The sequence below is a fragment of the Lynx rufus genome, unplaced genomic scaffold (assembly GCF_022079265.1).
Source record: "Lynx rufus isolate CCGP_SWC_20201006 ecotype Redwood Valley unplaced genomic scaffold, mLynRuf1.p SCAF_5, whole genome shotgun sequence".
Lineage (NCBI taxonomy): Eukaryota > Metazoa > Chordata > Mammalia > Carnivora > Felidae > Lynx > Lynx rufus.
The window spans coordinates 54767527-54784829 of NW_025814867.1; the positions used below are offsets into that span (position 1 = coordinate 54767527).

Sequence of the window (17303 nt, forward strand, 5' to 3'; positions counted from 1 at the left end):
TAGTTGCTCATAAATTAGTGAGGTGGCAAATAGGTGACTGGATGCAGATCATGTGAGTGGTTGAGAGCTGTAGAGAGGTCCAAACAAAAGACGGTGCTGTGGCAGTACAGGGGAGGGAAACCATAGCTTTTGTTCTGGAACACTCCTTTTGCAACCTAAGTAATGACTCCTGTCTGTACAGAAGTTTTAAAACTATGGGCATGCAATAGATGCTACTGAATGCATTCTTTCCTTCCCTATGTGTGAGATGGAACAAATTAAGGTGGTTTTTTTGTTAGGTTGTCCTCAAAAAAGTTTTGATGGTAGGTCTTGCAGGTGAAGCCAGAGATGGAGAAGAGTAAATTAAACCTTAAAGTAGTTCAGAGTTTGGTGTTTTCCTCCACGCAGAGTTAAATCTCAGAGTACACAATGTCTGTCTGTCCTGACCTTCACTTTCCCACTTTATGCCTCATTCCTAGGAATTTCTCTCAGTGCTTTATTGCTTCTTATTTTACCTCCCTATATATAAAAACCTGTTCAGCTTGTCCACACTAAGACTGAACATTTCTTTTTTTTTTTTTAATTTTTTTTTTCAACGTTTATTTATTTTTGGGACAGAGAGAGACAGAGCATGAACGGGGGAGGGGCAGAGAGAGAGGGAGACACAGAATCGGAACCAGGCTCCAGGCTCTGAGCCATCAGCCCAGAGCCTGACGCGGGGCTCGAACTCACGGACCGCGAGATCATGACCTGGCTGAAGTCGGACGCTTAACCGACTGCGCCACCCAGGCGCCCCAAGACTGAACATTTCTTAGTGTATTACTCCTTAAAATATTTGCCTTTTGATAGGGGAAGAACTAGCATAAACCAGAGATTGAAAGTTCTATGCAGAAATTGGAATGGCAGAATAAGACAGTTACCAGCTTCCTGGACAGAAGGATGGACCCTTCTCCACACCACCACTGCACATACAAGGAGCCTAAATGTAATACTGATTTTGAAGGCACTTTTTAAAGTCCTATCAGTCTGGGGACATCAGCTCGATTGGCATTGGCCTTGAACTTCTCTGCCACCTGGCCACATCTGTTCTTTGGAGGTGCTCCCTGAAGAGCCTGATGGTAGCTGTGGAGCAGAAGCCAAATGAGGCCCAAGAGGAGTTCTCTGGCCCTATTGCCCGACAAGGAACATTTTGTCTGACTATGTTCTGGCTGCCTCCCTGAGAGACTGCTCTATTGTTATAGAGTTCTTTTTGATTAATTAACTCATGAGTGTTTTATAATTCATTTATAACAGTTGGTCCCATTGGCTTTCTGAATTACCAAGGGCATTTTCAGTTAGCATTCTGCATGGAACTTTCTAGAACACATTTGGAGAGCATCTAGGGAAATTAGTATTTACCCAAGCCTAAGATTCAGAAATGGAAGGGAATTTTATCAGTAATTAACCATAATTTTCTTTGAAATATGCCATGTTTTCCTCTCTGTAAACAAACATTACCTGGCTTTTTTCTTCTATAGATGTCAAGTGTATAGAATGTGAAACGATTTCTTACTTCTTTCCATAACTGCTGAAATGATAGGAACTCACCTATCAAAAAATTGAACAAGACTGCTTTGGCTGAGTGCTGCTTGTTTTCTCAACAGATTTACAAGACAGTTCACCAGCAGACTGTTTTTATGTTGCCATCTCTCAGGAGAACTTAGATGTGTGTATGTGTGCTTTAAGAAAAAAATTAAAAGGACCATGGAAATTGTATAGTCTATTCTCCCCTGATTCTCTAGAATGTGTGTGGTAACTGAGGGGCAAAGGCTTCATTAATCATCACTTTGATAGTAGAAGATAACTTCAACTTTTCTTCAGACTGTAAATAGATGAACCTTTTTAATTCCTTAGAGTTTGAGTGTAGATTTTTATTATCAAAGCAGTAAGATTAGGAAAATAAATCACATGGCTAGACAGTGTTAGATTCCTTGGCTAATAATATCTTACTGGACTAGAGAACAGGGATCTAGAAAAGGAAAGTAAGGGCACCTGGGTGGCTCAGCTGATTAAGCGTCTGATTCTTGGTTTTTGGCTAAGTTCACGATCTTGCTGCTTCATGAGTTCGAACCCCATGTCGGGCTCTGCGCTGGCCTCGTGGAGCCTGCTTGGTATTCTCTCTCTCACCCTTTCTCTCTGCCCCTCCCCAACTCACACTGTCTCTGTCTCTCTCAAAATAAATACATAAACTTTAAAAAAAATAGAAAAGGAAAGTAATTTGGTATATATGTATATATATCCATCTGCAGTCTGGGAAGCTATCACTTAGGGAGTGGAATTTGAGTTATATTTTCACACTCTGACATGCTTGGTGCTACCACATGAAAATGGCCTCAGATCAAATATGGATCAGATGACTGATAAAATTATTAAAGGTTTGTCACTTGAAGAATCCCAGGTGAATTATCCTGAATAATCTATAACTTAGCAGTCAGCACCTTTATGATTAAACTAAATGAAAACTTCAATCTCCATATTAAGTAGGTAATATGATTTCAGGTCCCTCACTTGCTGAGTGTTATGCCCTCTGTGGTGGTCATTCCATCACAGACTGACTAACATTTGCACATCCACAGCTCTGGCTCTCCAGAGCAATCTCAAATCTCCATAATAAGTGTAGGATTTCATTTATATACTTCAGGTTTAAGCCAGGAACTTTTTCCTGATGCTGTCTCTCTTGGAGGAATCACATTCGCCTTCTTGAGCCAGGATTATGAATTCAGGAGTGCAAGATGGTCCTCTCAGAGATGTCTTTCTTATTTAAATAACCCCCTCCAGGTTAGAAGTGGCAGAGACTAAAAATGGCAAGAAATGAGGCTTTTGGCAGGTATGAGAGAGGAACAGCTCCCTTGCCTTATGTCCTCTTTCTGGTGGGCAAGGGCACTCACTCTGACTTTGTTTTAAAGTGCCTGGGGCCAAAGAGCAGTTGTCAAAAGTTAATGATATGTAACCATAAGAAAGATGGATTCCACGATGGACCTAAGTAAATTAACGTGTGATCTGTGTGCTGGCTGCTGCCAAATCAGCCCATGCACATTCACTTCCCTTCAAGGGCAGGCAATCCTTGTCTGCAATAAAAATATTACTCCCTTCTCCCTTCTGTCTTCCTGTGGCACAGATTTTGAAGGATCTCCTTTATGGTCTCTCCTTTATCTTGTGAGTACCTAGCTATCATTCCTGGGTCACCATTTCCCAAAATTCAGCTTTTCTTCCTACTCAGTATTTGCAGAATTGATTTCCCATCTGGGCTTTCTTGTATGTCGTCTTCAGCACCAAAGTCTACCTCTCAGCTAAAGGGTCGCTGATCAGATGCCCTTAGAGCCAGATCCAGCACCATATTGTGTGTGATGAGATCGCTGTTAGCTGTGGGTAATATGGATCCAAAGATCAGCCCATTAGTCTTCTTTTGAACCAGTTTTAGAAACCTGTGTTCATTTATAATCAACACTTATTTGAAGCAGTAGCACACTGTGTTCCAAGTCAGGCATATATATGGTATAAATATAAACTGAATGGGGCTGCCATCAATTATTTGTCCCATTCACGTCAATGGAGCATTTCTTTTCGCCAAATTACAGTTGTGTGTGTGTGTGTGTGTGTACACATTAGGTAAAATGAAGGGGGGTGGGGTAATTTATAAAATCAGATAATTTGAAATTTGAGAGTTATTAAAATTCTGAAACTTCTTTTTTTACTTGGCAAAGAAGGCTCAAGACCATCATTGAGGCAAAAGTGAGTGCGTGTTTTTAAGGTACTTTTCTCAGATTTTGTAATCTTAGAATCTCATTTGTTAGTTTTTCTAAGTTGCTTTGAAATTGGGTCTTTACAGCAGGACTAGCATTTATAACACAGCTCATTACAAACTTAATGTTAAAACCCATTCCTTGGGGGCTGCCTGCCTGGCTCAGCCTGTGAAGCTCATGGCTCTTGATCTCAGGGTTGTGAGTTTGGTCTCCATATGTTGGGTATAGAGATTACTTAAAAAATAAAATGTTTAAAAAAAATCATTCTTTGGTTTTGAAAATATCTTCTAAGTAAGAATTTATTGAGTTTAGAAGGATCTTTCTTTCTTTCTTTCTTTTTTTTTTTGAATATCATGCCTAAAATTTGTAAATATAAAATTGCATATGATAGACTAAGTCTTAGACTTGGTAATAAGATAGACTATTTGATTAGAAAGTAGGGGGCAAAATATTAAAAACTCCCACAGCCATGAAATATACAGTATTAAATAAAAAATGTAAAGCATATTTTCATTAATGACATCAAAAGCCTGTTTTTATTTTAAGCCTGTCAAAGGTCAAAATGGATATTAACTTGACCTCTGCTAATTCTCAGAGAAAAATACTAAAAGTAATTTGAACATAGGTCTAATTTGCTTGTGATCTTTCTCAAATGGTGGCTCTAGTAGAAGTTAATGCAGTATCACTTAATATCTTTTCTTGGAAATAGCTTTCGCCTCCCTAGAACTTGTAACCAAAGTCATTTGTCTGGTATTCTTCTTTCAAGTTCTATAAAATAAGTCTAATACTTTCTCCTTGTGGAGGTTTTTCCTTTTTGAGGGGAGGTGGTGTATATTCCATAGGTTATGGAGAGGTGGATATTCTCCAGGCTTACAGTTAAATGTTTAAAAGTAAGTTTATTATGCTTCACTTTACTCAGTTTTCCCATTTACTCTTAATAGCACCACCTCATGTTTAGCTTCCAGTTTTGCAACATCGAAGCCATTTTACACATTTTTCTTCCCCATCTGTCACCAAACTTGGATCAAGTGCTCCTTTGTCCTCTTCTCAGGGCCCTTTTCCCAACCTAGGGCTGCTTTACCTTGTAAAGGAATGACCACAGTAGGCATCGCCCTCTTTTTTAAAAAATTTTTTTTCAACGTTTATTTATTTTTGGGACAGAGAGAGACAGAGCATGAACGGGGGAGGGGCAGAGAGAGAGGGAGACACAGAATTGGAACCAGGCTCCAGGCTCTGAGCCATCAGCCCAGAGCCTGACGCGGGGCTCGAACTCACGGACCGCGAGATCATGACCTGGCTGAAGTCGGACGCTTAACCGACTGCGCCACCCAGGCGCCCCTTCCCTCTTTTTTAAAAAAAAAACTTTTTTTCTCTTTTGGCTTGCAAACAGTTGGTGTTTCCGGCTCCAGCACTCACTGCGTAGCCAAGGATAAATGACTTAGCCTCTCTGAGTCAGTGTCCTCATCTGTAGAAACTTCTTAGGGTCACAGTGAGGATTAAATAAGTGAATACACATAAAGCATTCAGCATGGTGCCTGGCATATAGAAAATTGTCAATCATTTCCTACTGTTTTTATTTTAGAAAATTGGGAAAATGCAGAAAACAGCATAGAGAAAAAAAATTAGTATCACCTGAACTCTTGGTACTCTGAGATAACTGTGATCCATATTGATATAATTCAGCCAATTTTCTCCTCCCACGTGTAGTGTACAAACTGTTTTGTAATCTGCTTTTCATTTTGAACATTTCCCCACATAATTTAGTGTTCTTTCATAATATGATTTTTAATAGCCACATTGTATTCCATTGCATGGATGCCGCATAATTGAATCAACCAATTTCCATGAATAATACTTCGGTAAACATGTTTACACCCAAATCTTTTTCCCCCCTGGAAGAGAATGTAAACTTTTATTCAAGCAGTGATGTCACAGAATAAATGGCAGTTCTTCCAGACCGCTAACCACAATCCCAGGAGTTCCTGTGTGAAGAATAAACTCCATCTTGAACATACCACCATAACAGTCTGCCCCAGCCTTAGAGAACCTACGTAAATGAGAAGGATTTACATTCAAAAACATTACACCCAAATCTTTAACCTCATATTTAACTTTTTCTTAAAATAAGTTCCTAGAAAGGCCATTACTAGGTAAAAGCTACACACTGTTTTAAAGTGGTTACATTTTTTCATATTCTGTCCAAATAAATTGTCCCATTTATACTCCAACCATAGTATGGAAGGCCAGTTTTCCTGTCCTTCAGACTTTTTACTTGTCTCCGTGCTTTAATTTTATTCAAGTGCTTCTGAAACTCAGCTCCAAGCACATTTTTTCTCAAAACAAGATGTGATTATTTATTTCTCTCCTTGAGATGGTTAGTATTTCCTGTTACTGCTGGTACAGATCCAAACACTGTGGTTTAACGGGGAGTTAAAACTTCTCCAACTGCCAAGCTCTTTCTTACTCCTAGTTTTCATCTTCTTCATTTCTTAATATTTCTTCTTATGAACTCGCATTCACTACTTTCTAGATTGCTTTTCTTTCCTCCAGTAAATGCTTCTTCAAAACTGATCTTTAAACTCCAGTGATTTTTCTGGTTCTTTTCTTGTTCCCACTCCTTAATTTTTCTCCCTGGAGGCCATTCAGCACTTAATATGGCTCATATATTACATAAATATGTTAATTTATCCCAAGATTCATGCCTGTTTTTTATTTCTTTGTGAAGTGTGTTTTCCCAGTATTTCATGTGTGCGTGTTGTTTGGACGTTAAACTTGCAGATTCCTTTATATCAGACGTTTGTTCTCCAAGTGGTGTTGGGTCTAATGCACTTTACTCAGCAGGCATTCAAGAAGTTGGAATTGGCTGGCTGACAGGTTTTTAAGATGAATTGTGAAGCAGTTAGCAGCTTTTAAAATACTTTGCACCCCCGCCCATTCTTTCATATATATTATTTCCTAAAGAACATATACCACTGTAATAGTAAAGAGCTTTTTAGCCGAATGACCAGTAACAGCCTTCTACCTAGTAGGTTCCTGAATTTCGACACTTAGTCATTCTGCTGCTTTTCTTTTATCCTTTTGAGTATTTTTTTACAAGGTCTGCTCTAGCCCTTTACTGTCCTCCAGACCAAAGTTGCTATGTATGCAAATTCTGTAAGAGGGTGCATTGGCGGGGCACCTTTTGTGCCCTGCCTCACCACTTTTTAGCTCATCTTTCCAGCTGTTGACCATCTTCTCAGGTGTAATCTGGAGAACCTGTGAACTGTGTGTCTTCCAGTTTCTGCCCTGAGGCTTCTCTGCTACCACCTGAACAAGCACAAACTTGAACATGTAGGCAGAGTTAACCTCCACAGGGCAACCATTAACTGAGAAGCCCAGTTTTGAGCTGCATTCCACATGACTCTTCAGAGGGTCCCTAGCAGATTCAAGCCCATTGCCAAATGAAGAAATAAAGGCAAGAATGGAGAAGATGGAACAATTATGGAGAGAGGAACACATTAAATAAAGCTTCCTATACAGCTTTGTATGTGAAGTACATAATTTGCTATTTTGGGTTTAAGCTGTTTACTTTCCTACAGTAATGACATCAGTGATAATTAAAGACTAAGTGTAGTAGCATTTTCCAGTGGAAAATGACTCCTAGGCTCTATCTAGAATCGTGAAAGCAAGTTAAGATTGCAAGCAAAGAATTATGAACTGTCAGAAGGTTTTCTCTAAAGGCTATCTAATTCTTGGCTAGAGCCAAGATGTTAAACTTCTTGGTGCCAAGCACTGAACCGGATGCTGGGGGAACCCAAGGGTATGTATGTAAGATACAATTCTTACCTCAGCCACACTGAGGAAAATACTTACACCTATACAAATACCTACACAAACACTTGAAAGACTGTTGGCTACTATTAGGTGTGTTCACTAAAAGAATTTGTAGCATTTTAGCCAAACTTTGAAGGATGTGACGGACTGGCCCAAACCAGTAATTTGTCTACTTTCATTCAAAGTTATTGTGAACATACAGAATGGTAACAGCATAAATTGCTGGGGAAAGTGTAAAGTACCACACGAATGCAAGATACTGATATTGCTAACTAACATTATCGTTTCTGGAATGGTTGATTGTAAGAGCATGTAATTTAGGATTTAAACTTCCAGTAGCATTTCTCATTGATGAAACAATAGATAAGTAATCTTAAATTTTAATTTTGTTTTTCACTTTTTTAGAATTCCAATGAAATTTTTAAATTTAAATTTTTCTTTGTATTATCTGTTACCTGTGGAATAATTATAATCTCAGTTAATAAGATAATAGCCTGTTTTTTTATTGAGATATAACTGACAATTGTTTCAGGTGTACAACATAATGATTTGGTATTTGTATATATTAGGAACGATTACCGCATTAAGTCTAATTAACATCTATCACCACACATAGTTACAATTTTTTCTTGTGATAAGAATCTTTAAGATCTACTCTCTTAGCAACTTTCAAATATACAATACAGTATTTTCAACTGTAGCCATCATGCCAAACATTATACGCCCAAGACCTATTTATTTTATAACTGAAAGTTTGTACCTTTTGACCACCTTCACCCATTTTGACCACCCCCATCCCACCAATCTGTTCTCAGCATCTACGAGTTCAGTTTTCTTTTGTTTTGTTTAAGATTCTACATATAAGTGAGATCATATGGTATTTGTATGACAGCCTCTTTTTTAACATAGATTCACGCTTGAACATAAGGTTTTAACTGCCATTTGAATACATTTAGAGCATTGCCTCAGTATGAAGGTGATTTCTTGAAATATCTTGACAGAATCTAGTATTTTGCCAGAATTGCTTTCTTTCTGTTCCTCTTAAGAATCTTTCCCACGGGAAGAACTCTATACATGCACATGCAGTTATACTGTTTTAGAAATGAAATGCCAAAGTATAACAACAACATAGTAAAAAAAAAAAATTATAGGCCCTGTTCAAAGACCTGTATCATGATTTTAATTAGAAAAGTAAATCAGTAGTACAATTGGAAGGAAATGTGTATGCTTTCAATAATAGAGAGTACACCAGTATTTGTAAAATGTGCATTTTAAATTACTGCTGGTACCTCATAGATTATCTCCAAGGAAAAACATTAAAGACAGATATTACACTGAATAGCAAGATAGTATGAGTCTAAAAATAGTTATTCTGCAGTATGTTTGTTTTCCAGTGTCAAGAGAAAATTGTTATTAAACTCTAGAATTAAATATGTTGTGCTAATATGCTGAGTCCATTTACATTTTATGGAATAATTTTATTTGTTCTGCACTAGATGGCTGGCAGAGAAATTGAGCAATGTTTGGTGATATTTTAAAATTGTAATTTCATCAACAACTGACCTAGGAACTCTAAATGTAAATGTGGAAATAAAAAGTGTTGGGTGCTATATTTTGCCATTCTGAGGACTGATCTATAACTTTTCCCCATCATTTCCCAGTAGACTTTTCCTGGGAAATTAATTGTCATTGTTCTGGCAAGTTTCTCTTCCTCTTAAACTGTGCTAACATTTAAAAGGAAAACTCTGAAGGTTACAAAAAAACATTTTAAAGATAAAAATTATAATAGTAAGAACAGTGAAACAATTCAGAAATGTGGAGAGTAAAAAGTGAGTATGTTCTCTACAATTGGAGTATAGCCCTCCCTACCTTCTCCCAGGCACATATGATATTACAGATTAATTATATACATACATATATGTATGCTTTCCATAAAAAGGATATATTGTCACTGGTATTCTGTAACTTTGTTTTTTAATGTTAAAGGTAATATCATGATGTTCTTCCTTGTCAGTTCATATAGACCTAGCTCATTAATTTCCAAAGGCTATAGAGCATACTGTTCTATAAACGAAAAAACTAAACAAAACCCTGTTGATGAGCATGTACTATATATGTGTTTGTGTGTGTGTTTAACTCACACTTGTCTTAAATTATGCAATGAATAGCTGTATCAGAATTAAAAAAATATATATATTAAACTATGTGGATGGGTCTTCTAGGGACATATCCTAGAGACAATCCTTTTTAACAGTTTCTTTTATTTAAATTTATTAGTGGTTGTGAGTATAATTTTAAGCAGTATATATATGCATTTGTTTATTTTATCACCTTCAGTCCCCATGCATGTGAGGCAGAACTGGACCGCCAGGAGATGCCAAACTCTTGGTTTTCTTAAGCGATGTGTTTTAAGAATTTCACAATTCCCCTGATTCATACATGCCGCTGTATCACTTAATTTCTCCCTTAAAGTTCTGTTTAACTTTAATTGTGATTCTCAGCTGGGAGGGAGAAGAGTATGCTATCTCCAGCCCAGCAGCAGAACATACCAGAATCTTTGGGGAGGTTTTTTTCAAAGTATGCATGCCTTCCTTCCTACCTCAAATGGAAGCTTACTTACCTGGTTGAAAAATCACTGCATGCGATTTCAGGTGTTACTAGTTAGGAGTGCTTCGTGCAGATTGTGTAGCCGAGAAAAAGAAAATAAGCTAAGAACAATCTATTTCTATGTCTATATATCTATATCTGTATCTATATATCAGAAATATATATGTATATATATAGGCCAAGACATTGAGTGGTAAACAGTTCTTTTTTCAGGTTAAGGGCATCATTGCCTTAGGTCTCTTCATTCTGTTTATGCCATTATTCCATTATCAGCCCCAGCAGAGGACTCTCTATTCACTTCACAGGAGTTCCTGCGTAAGCATTAATGAGCAGAGAACATCAAAGCAGAGAAGTGGATGCCGTGGCATAGGTGAGCTCACCGCTGGGATGAGTGACTAGCTTCTGCATTCTAGACAAGGGCAAGTCAGATTTATAGCCAGTAAAATTACTATCACTGGGTCCTCAGAGTTCAGCGGAATAGTTGGAACTCCGGGTGATAACTCTTTGTATGCCAAACCAAATCCATCATCTTTTGTACCTTTAAACCTGGTAGAAAATTCCTAGAGGTCTGTGAGTCTATTTGAAGGCCCACCGTACTTCGTAGAGTGGAGTCTAACAATGACAATGACAAGAATGTGCTTGTCTAAAGGGTTTGTGTCACAGTGCTTTCGGTTTCACTACAGCACTTGAGGGGAAGGGAACAGCCTAAGATGGCTACTAATAGGGTTCTCTACCTGTTTTAACTGCAGACTGCAGCAGAATATGTAAAATCGCGACTCCCAGAGGCCCTCAAACAACATCTTCAGGACTACGAGAAGGACAAAGAAAATAGTGTTTTGTCGTACCAGACCATCCTTGAACAGCAGATTCTGTCAATTGACAGAGAAATGCTAGAAAAATTGACTGTATCCTACGATGAAGCAGGTATGTTTGTCTTTAACGCGCACGCGCGCGCACACACACACACACACACACACACACACACACACACACACTTTTTTTCCCTGCAGAAATGTCTTTATAGACTTTGGTTAAATTTAGGCCCTTTTCTGAGGTAGAAGATGAAGGGCAGACTGGATTCAAAGTTACATAACATGGATTAACAATAAATTTCTGCTCTGCAGTTTTAGTATCAAAAATTTCATCAAGAGATTCCTAAAAATGGCTCTTAAATATCAAATCCCTTTAAATTTTTTGCTTTTTTTTTTTTTAAATGGAATTTTTCTGGCCTCTTATCCACCATGCACTCCTGTTGATTTAATCATTTAAAGTGTCACTTCAATTTTGGATACCAGCTAAAACCTTTTACATCCGACAATCCAAGGATTGTTATTTGCTTCAAGCATTACTTTTTAATTTCAGAGACTTTCTTTTCTAAAGAGGTACCATTTTTTTTTTCCTTCAAGTTTCAAGCTGAACTTAACTTTCTTTTCCTTTAGCTCCTCAGATGAATTCTCACCCCTAATACCACATTGTAGACTTGGGTTCACTGCCTGCCATAATTCACCCATCTAAGGGAGTTTCTTAATGAAGGCATGGACAGGCCTCCTTATAAAACCATTTTAAAATATTACAAGGTCTGTCAGCTAGAACTCAATTTTAACAAAGCCAGTACAGTATTACTTGGAATTTTAAAATCTTTAATAAAATTAAACTTGGGAGAAATATCTTGGATAAAATTGTCATTACTTACCCCTTATTCTCCCCTCCCAGATTTAGGAAAATAGGTTGCTAATGGACAAATGTTGGTAATATTGATCCCCATTTTAATACCAGGAACTTCTGTCTGTATTTTCACAAGGAAGTTGTTAGTTTGCATCTTATTTTCTTTCTCATGATCTAAGCAGTCTCAATGCTGACATTCTTAACATTTGATTTCAAGCTTGAATAGCAAACAGAAGAGCAAATTTAAAAAGCAAACATTAGGGGCAGCTGGGTGGCTTAGTCAGTTCTTGATTTCAACTCAGGTCATAGTCTCAAGGTCATGAGATCAAGCCCTGTGTTAGAGCATGGAGCCTACTTAATATTCTCTCTCTCTGCCCCTCTACCCTGCTTGCTCTCTCTCTCTAAAATAAATTTTTTAAAAAAAATCTAAAAAGCATATATTATATACTACATATGTCTAACCACTAAAGCAGTTTTCTGGTTACCAATCTGTTCCCATTTACATTCCATCCTCTAATCCCTTTACACCCCTGTCAGAAAGGATCCATATCTCTACCCTTGCCCAAGACATTTGCCCAAGACATTACTACTCTCTCTCAGTCTCCTTTGCTTTATTAATTTTCCAAACACATTGGCTTTCTTCTGCCTGGTGAGTGTTAGTTATTTGATCTCCATATTTATCTTGTTTTTAACATTCTTTTCTTTGGAATTCACATTTATCTCCTCTCCCATCCCCAATGAAATAAAGTAAAGCTACGATTTAGCCCAATGAAAATACTATGAATATATAGAATCTTAGAGATTATAGACCTCATGTAGTCCACCCACTTGCTGTTCCCGTAACCATTTTATGGTGAGAAAACCAGGACCCACAGACCTGCCTAAAATCACACACCTCCTAATTACTAATCAAGCTGGGCTTTCACCACACTCCTGCAGGTTCTCATCCCCTCAGTAGGCATTTGTTGAGTGCATAGCAGATTTCTAGGCCATTGGAAGAAAGAGGAAAGGTATCAAAAAAGGCAGGGAGGAATCTGAGATATAGAAAACACAGATCTTGCTTGAAATCTAGCTGGTGAACTAACACATCTGTGTATGACTTCTGGAGAAAAATTCCTGAGGAGTTTGGGAATAGGCACACTCTGGAATAGCTACAAGCTATCAAAGTTAAGCTGAAGGGAGTAAAGGAATAGTGAAAGCGGCTCAGATTTTCAGTGGGACTCTTTTGGGGACAGCATTAGTTTAAACCCTGAAGGACAAATGATGAACATGGTTTTATGATGAGAACATGGTTTTATGAACATGGTTTTAGTCTGCATGCATGAAAGGGCCCAGGTGGACACCAAGCTGGCAATGAACATCAGCCTCAGCCTCCTACCACTCAGTTTTAACTTCTTCAGGAAAAATTTTCCACTCACCTGCACTCTTGTTGAGTAACTACTCATCTGCAGAGGTGCCCTTGTATGTGGACGTTAGGGGCAGATACTCTGGCATGGAATTTATCAGTATGAAGGATTTATCAACTTGAAGCAGTGGAATGAATACAGGATTGATTGCTGGAGAACTGAATTCTGGGACTTTCCTCTGGCTTAACAGTGGTGTGATCTTTAGCAAATTAATCTCTTAGAGCCTCTTTCTGCATCTATAAAGTTGGGCTAGTAGTATCTCACAGGGTTATTATAATAAAAGATAGCATGTTTGGGGAAGTCCTTAGAAATCATATTGCAAATGCTGCTAATGTTGAATGAGAACAGATTTGGATCTTATCTGTCTCTCAGACCAGTTTAAAATACTCTTAAGAGGGTTTTCTTGGCATATAAAGTTTGGGGAGGGAGAGGGAAATTTTTAAAAATGATCTTCAGATGCTTCTCAAAGTCAAACCACATCTATCTGTTAAATTCCCCACTCTGGGATCAGTTTGCCCTTGGTCATTCCTGCATGAGGTGACACATTTTGTGGGGACTGCGTATATGTATATGAATAGGTGAATGTCACTGTGTGTTATAAAATCAAAAGATCATTCACTGCCTTCTCCTCCACTACCCATATATTTAATATTCCATTTAAAGAAAGAAGAGAAAATACAAAAATACTGTTATTTAATAGAAAAATATTTCATCATAGTACAAAAGAATCAGGATAGAAAATCAGTAAAAAAAAAAAAAAAAAAAAAAAGCCAATACCTTCAGATATAAACATCCTATACTAAAATACTCATTTGCTTCAAGTATTGAACTTTTTTTTTTAAATTTTTTATTTACTTTTGAGAGAGAGACAGAGTGCAAGCTGGGGAGGGGCAGAGAAAGAGGGAGACACAGAGTCTGAAGCAGGCTCCAGGCTCTGAGCTGTCAGCACAGAGCCGGACATGGGGCTCGAACTCACGAACTGTGAGATCATCACCTGAGCCGAAGTTGGATGCTTAACCAGCTGAGCCACCCAGGTACCCCAACTACTGAACTTCTTATGCTATCCTAGGTTTGATGTCCTTATGTTCTTTTTTTTTTTTTTAAGTTTATTTATTTATTTTGAGAGAGAGACACAGAGACAGAGAACGAGAACACGGGTGAGGGGCAGAGAGAGAATCCCAAGCAGACTCTGCTCTGTAAGCACAGAGCCCCATGCAGAGCTCAATCCCATGAACTGTGAGATCATGACCTGAGCTGAGATCAAGAGTCAGACGCTTAACCGACTGAGCCGCCCAGGCGCCCCTGATGTTCTCACATTTTTAATTCAGCTCTCCTAGTTTTAAGAAGTAGTTGTAAATTAGACACTAGCCTGGTCTCTAGAGAGGTTAATTTGTTTTTAATGCTCATCCACGGATAAATCAGCCTGAGTGACTTAATGACAGTTGCCACCATCTGTGGCCTCTAAACTTCTAAATACCAATTAATGAAAAAATTCCTTAGATGCTTGTCTAAAACCAGTGGCTCAGAGCCTTTTCTCCCTCCCTCCTCTTTGTTAGTCTTTCCTTCTTAGCATCCTCTCTTTTCCTTTAAGTATATACATACCTTAATGCTTTACTCACCTATAATTCAAGTATCTGGCAATCTGACATACCTGAAATTTAGCAAAGAAATGGAAAGTAAGGAAACACCACATGCAACCATACCATGTCACAGAATTTGTGGACAAACCCATACAAAAGAGGCTTTAGATTCTCACCTAGAATCTATATATTTTTGTTTTATATTATTCTGAGCAGTTAGGTTATATTTTCCAATGTGATATTTTCTTTTATAAAATTCTTTTTCTGACCATGAGTGTTACATTTTTATTGCAGAAATAGAAGTAAGTAGAATGGTGTAAGAGACTAGTAATTATAATAATCCTACCATTGTGAACATTTTGGTGCATTTCCCTCACTCAAAGCATTTTTGAAATATGGTTGATAATTCTGCAGTTTTATATTCGCTTTCTTCACTTAGCATTAGTACGTACTTCCTCATTTCATTAAAACCTCTTTATGTGAAGATAATTTTAATGGCTGCACAATATCCTGTTCTTTGAAAGTACTGCTAGCTAACTAAACATTCTCCTATGCTGACACTTACGGTTTTGTTTTTGTTTCTGCTATAATGAATCATGCTGCAATGAATATGGTGGGCATTTGTCTGGATTTCATATTACTTTAGAGAATAGACTTTGGAAAACATGAGTTTAAGATTAGGATTAGAAGGTGGGGAAGGGGATGATAATTGGAGCACAGACCCTGAGGGCAGCAAGGAATACGAGTAAGGAGTAAATCCACAGACACCTATAAAAAAGTTATTCGTATTCCCAGCATTGCACTACACTCTGTGAAATCAGCATCCATAGACTCTATATTATAGGGTTGACATCATTGATCTTCACAGTAGTGACCTTGATTCACAGAGAATGTTAATTATATTTTGTATGTAAAAATAGTAATTGTGTAAACCAGTTTAGAAGTATTTTCATCCAAGTGATTTATTTTTAAGTTTTGACAGGAATGAAGATGTTTTATGGTATAATTGAAAGAGGTTTTGGAACTAAAAGACCCAGACTGTATTCTAACTCTACTGCCAACCAGGTTTATGATCTTGAGTGAGTCACCAAATCTTCCTAAAGCCCATTTTCCCATCAATCAAAGGCATGGACAGGATCTCATAGATGTCTTCCATTTCTAAAACTGTAACTCTGGTCTCTTGACACTGGAAAATGTAGGTAGCCATAGTTTCTGCAAGGTTGCATGTAGCTTCATCTTGAATCTTCTGCTTGCTCTATTGCCTCCCTCTTGTCTCCTCACACATCCCATGTAATTTGTATGTAATATCTGACTAAAAGAAAAACATTACTTAACTTTCCTGGCATCTGCATATGAAAATGCCTAGGCACACTTTTGTTCATGGGATGGGAAGTGAGACGATAAGAGTCCAGCAACATTAGATTTTGGAAGGAGAGTTTCTGAGCCATCATTCATGGATCCTCATTAAGACACCTTAACTTAGATATTTTTATTAGCATTTGTTAATGCTAAGCAAAATTCAGAGTAGGAAGTTTTACATTTGATCTATTAATGTTTTTACTTGAATTGAAGTACAAGTTCATACATATTTCAATAGGTTGGGTTTAGCAATACAGAAATTTCTAAAGAAAGCAGTGGCATGATTTGAGAAGAGATCAAAATAGCATTTTACATTGTCTCACTGACTACCATTATGTAAATTTTCTTAATTTGTCATAGTGGGCAAAAGTTGAAGGGCTGAAAGAGCAGGAAAGGGAATCTTTCTTTGCATTGTTTATTTTTAGGCTAGTATATTCTTCATATTTCTTCATATAATCTCAAATTGTTTCTAAGGTTTTTGTTTTTGTTTTTTGAGTTGGGGCATGAATAAATAGCCTACATATTCTCTTGTTAAGGATAAAGGAGTATGGCTTGTAATGCTTTGTGTTTGAGGGAATTCTGAGGAGAGTAGGCCGATATTCTCTGCCTCACATACAGGAACCCTAAGACATGGGAAATGGGAGTAAAGAGCTGCCCTACCTCCCCTTTTGGGAAAAGTCAAGTGTAGGTCTGTCCAGTGGTGCCATCTTGCTGCAGGCTTCAGAGACAGTTGCCTGATTAGAGCTTCTTCTCAGAGTTAAACCAAAGACCAGTCAGAGTTTTATTTTTATTCTTACAGTTCACTAGAAACCCATATAGCTTTCCAACGAGCACGGGTTTCCACCTCATAGAAAGAGCACTTACAAGTAGAAAGTGAACCAGATAGTGCCGATGAGGGAAGGGGAGAACCCAGCTGGCTGTTTATTGCGTTCATTTACGCATCACTTAAAGCTGGGGACCTGAAGATCTACTTACAAGTGTCAGGCAATCACATACAACTTTCCCAAAGGAGGTGAGAAAGAAAGAACAGCTTTAATTTTTCAGCCTTTCATTTGTGATTCCCTGATGTTGCTCTGCATTAGAAATTTCCGAGAGCTGAGCCCAAGCAAAGC

The 17303-nt window shown here is 37.8% G+C and overlaps 1 protein-coding gene across 1 annotated transcript in view; it reads left to right on the top strand.

Moving 5' to 3' along the window:
• Positions 1-17303, top strand: part of PPM1L (protein phosphatase, Mg2+/Mn2+ dependent 1L) — a 295465-nt gene that overhangs the window by 185569 nt on the left and 92593 nt on the right. The window contains exon 2 of the mRNA XM_047099679.1: positions 10931-11105. Coding sequence (XP_046955635.1) covers positions 10931-11105 — 175 coding nt within the window. The remainder of the gene's footprint in view (positions 1-10930; positions 11106-17303) is intronic.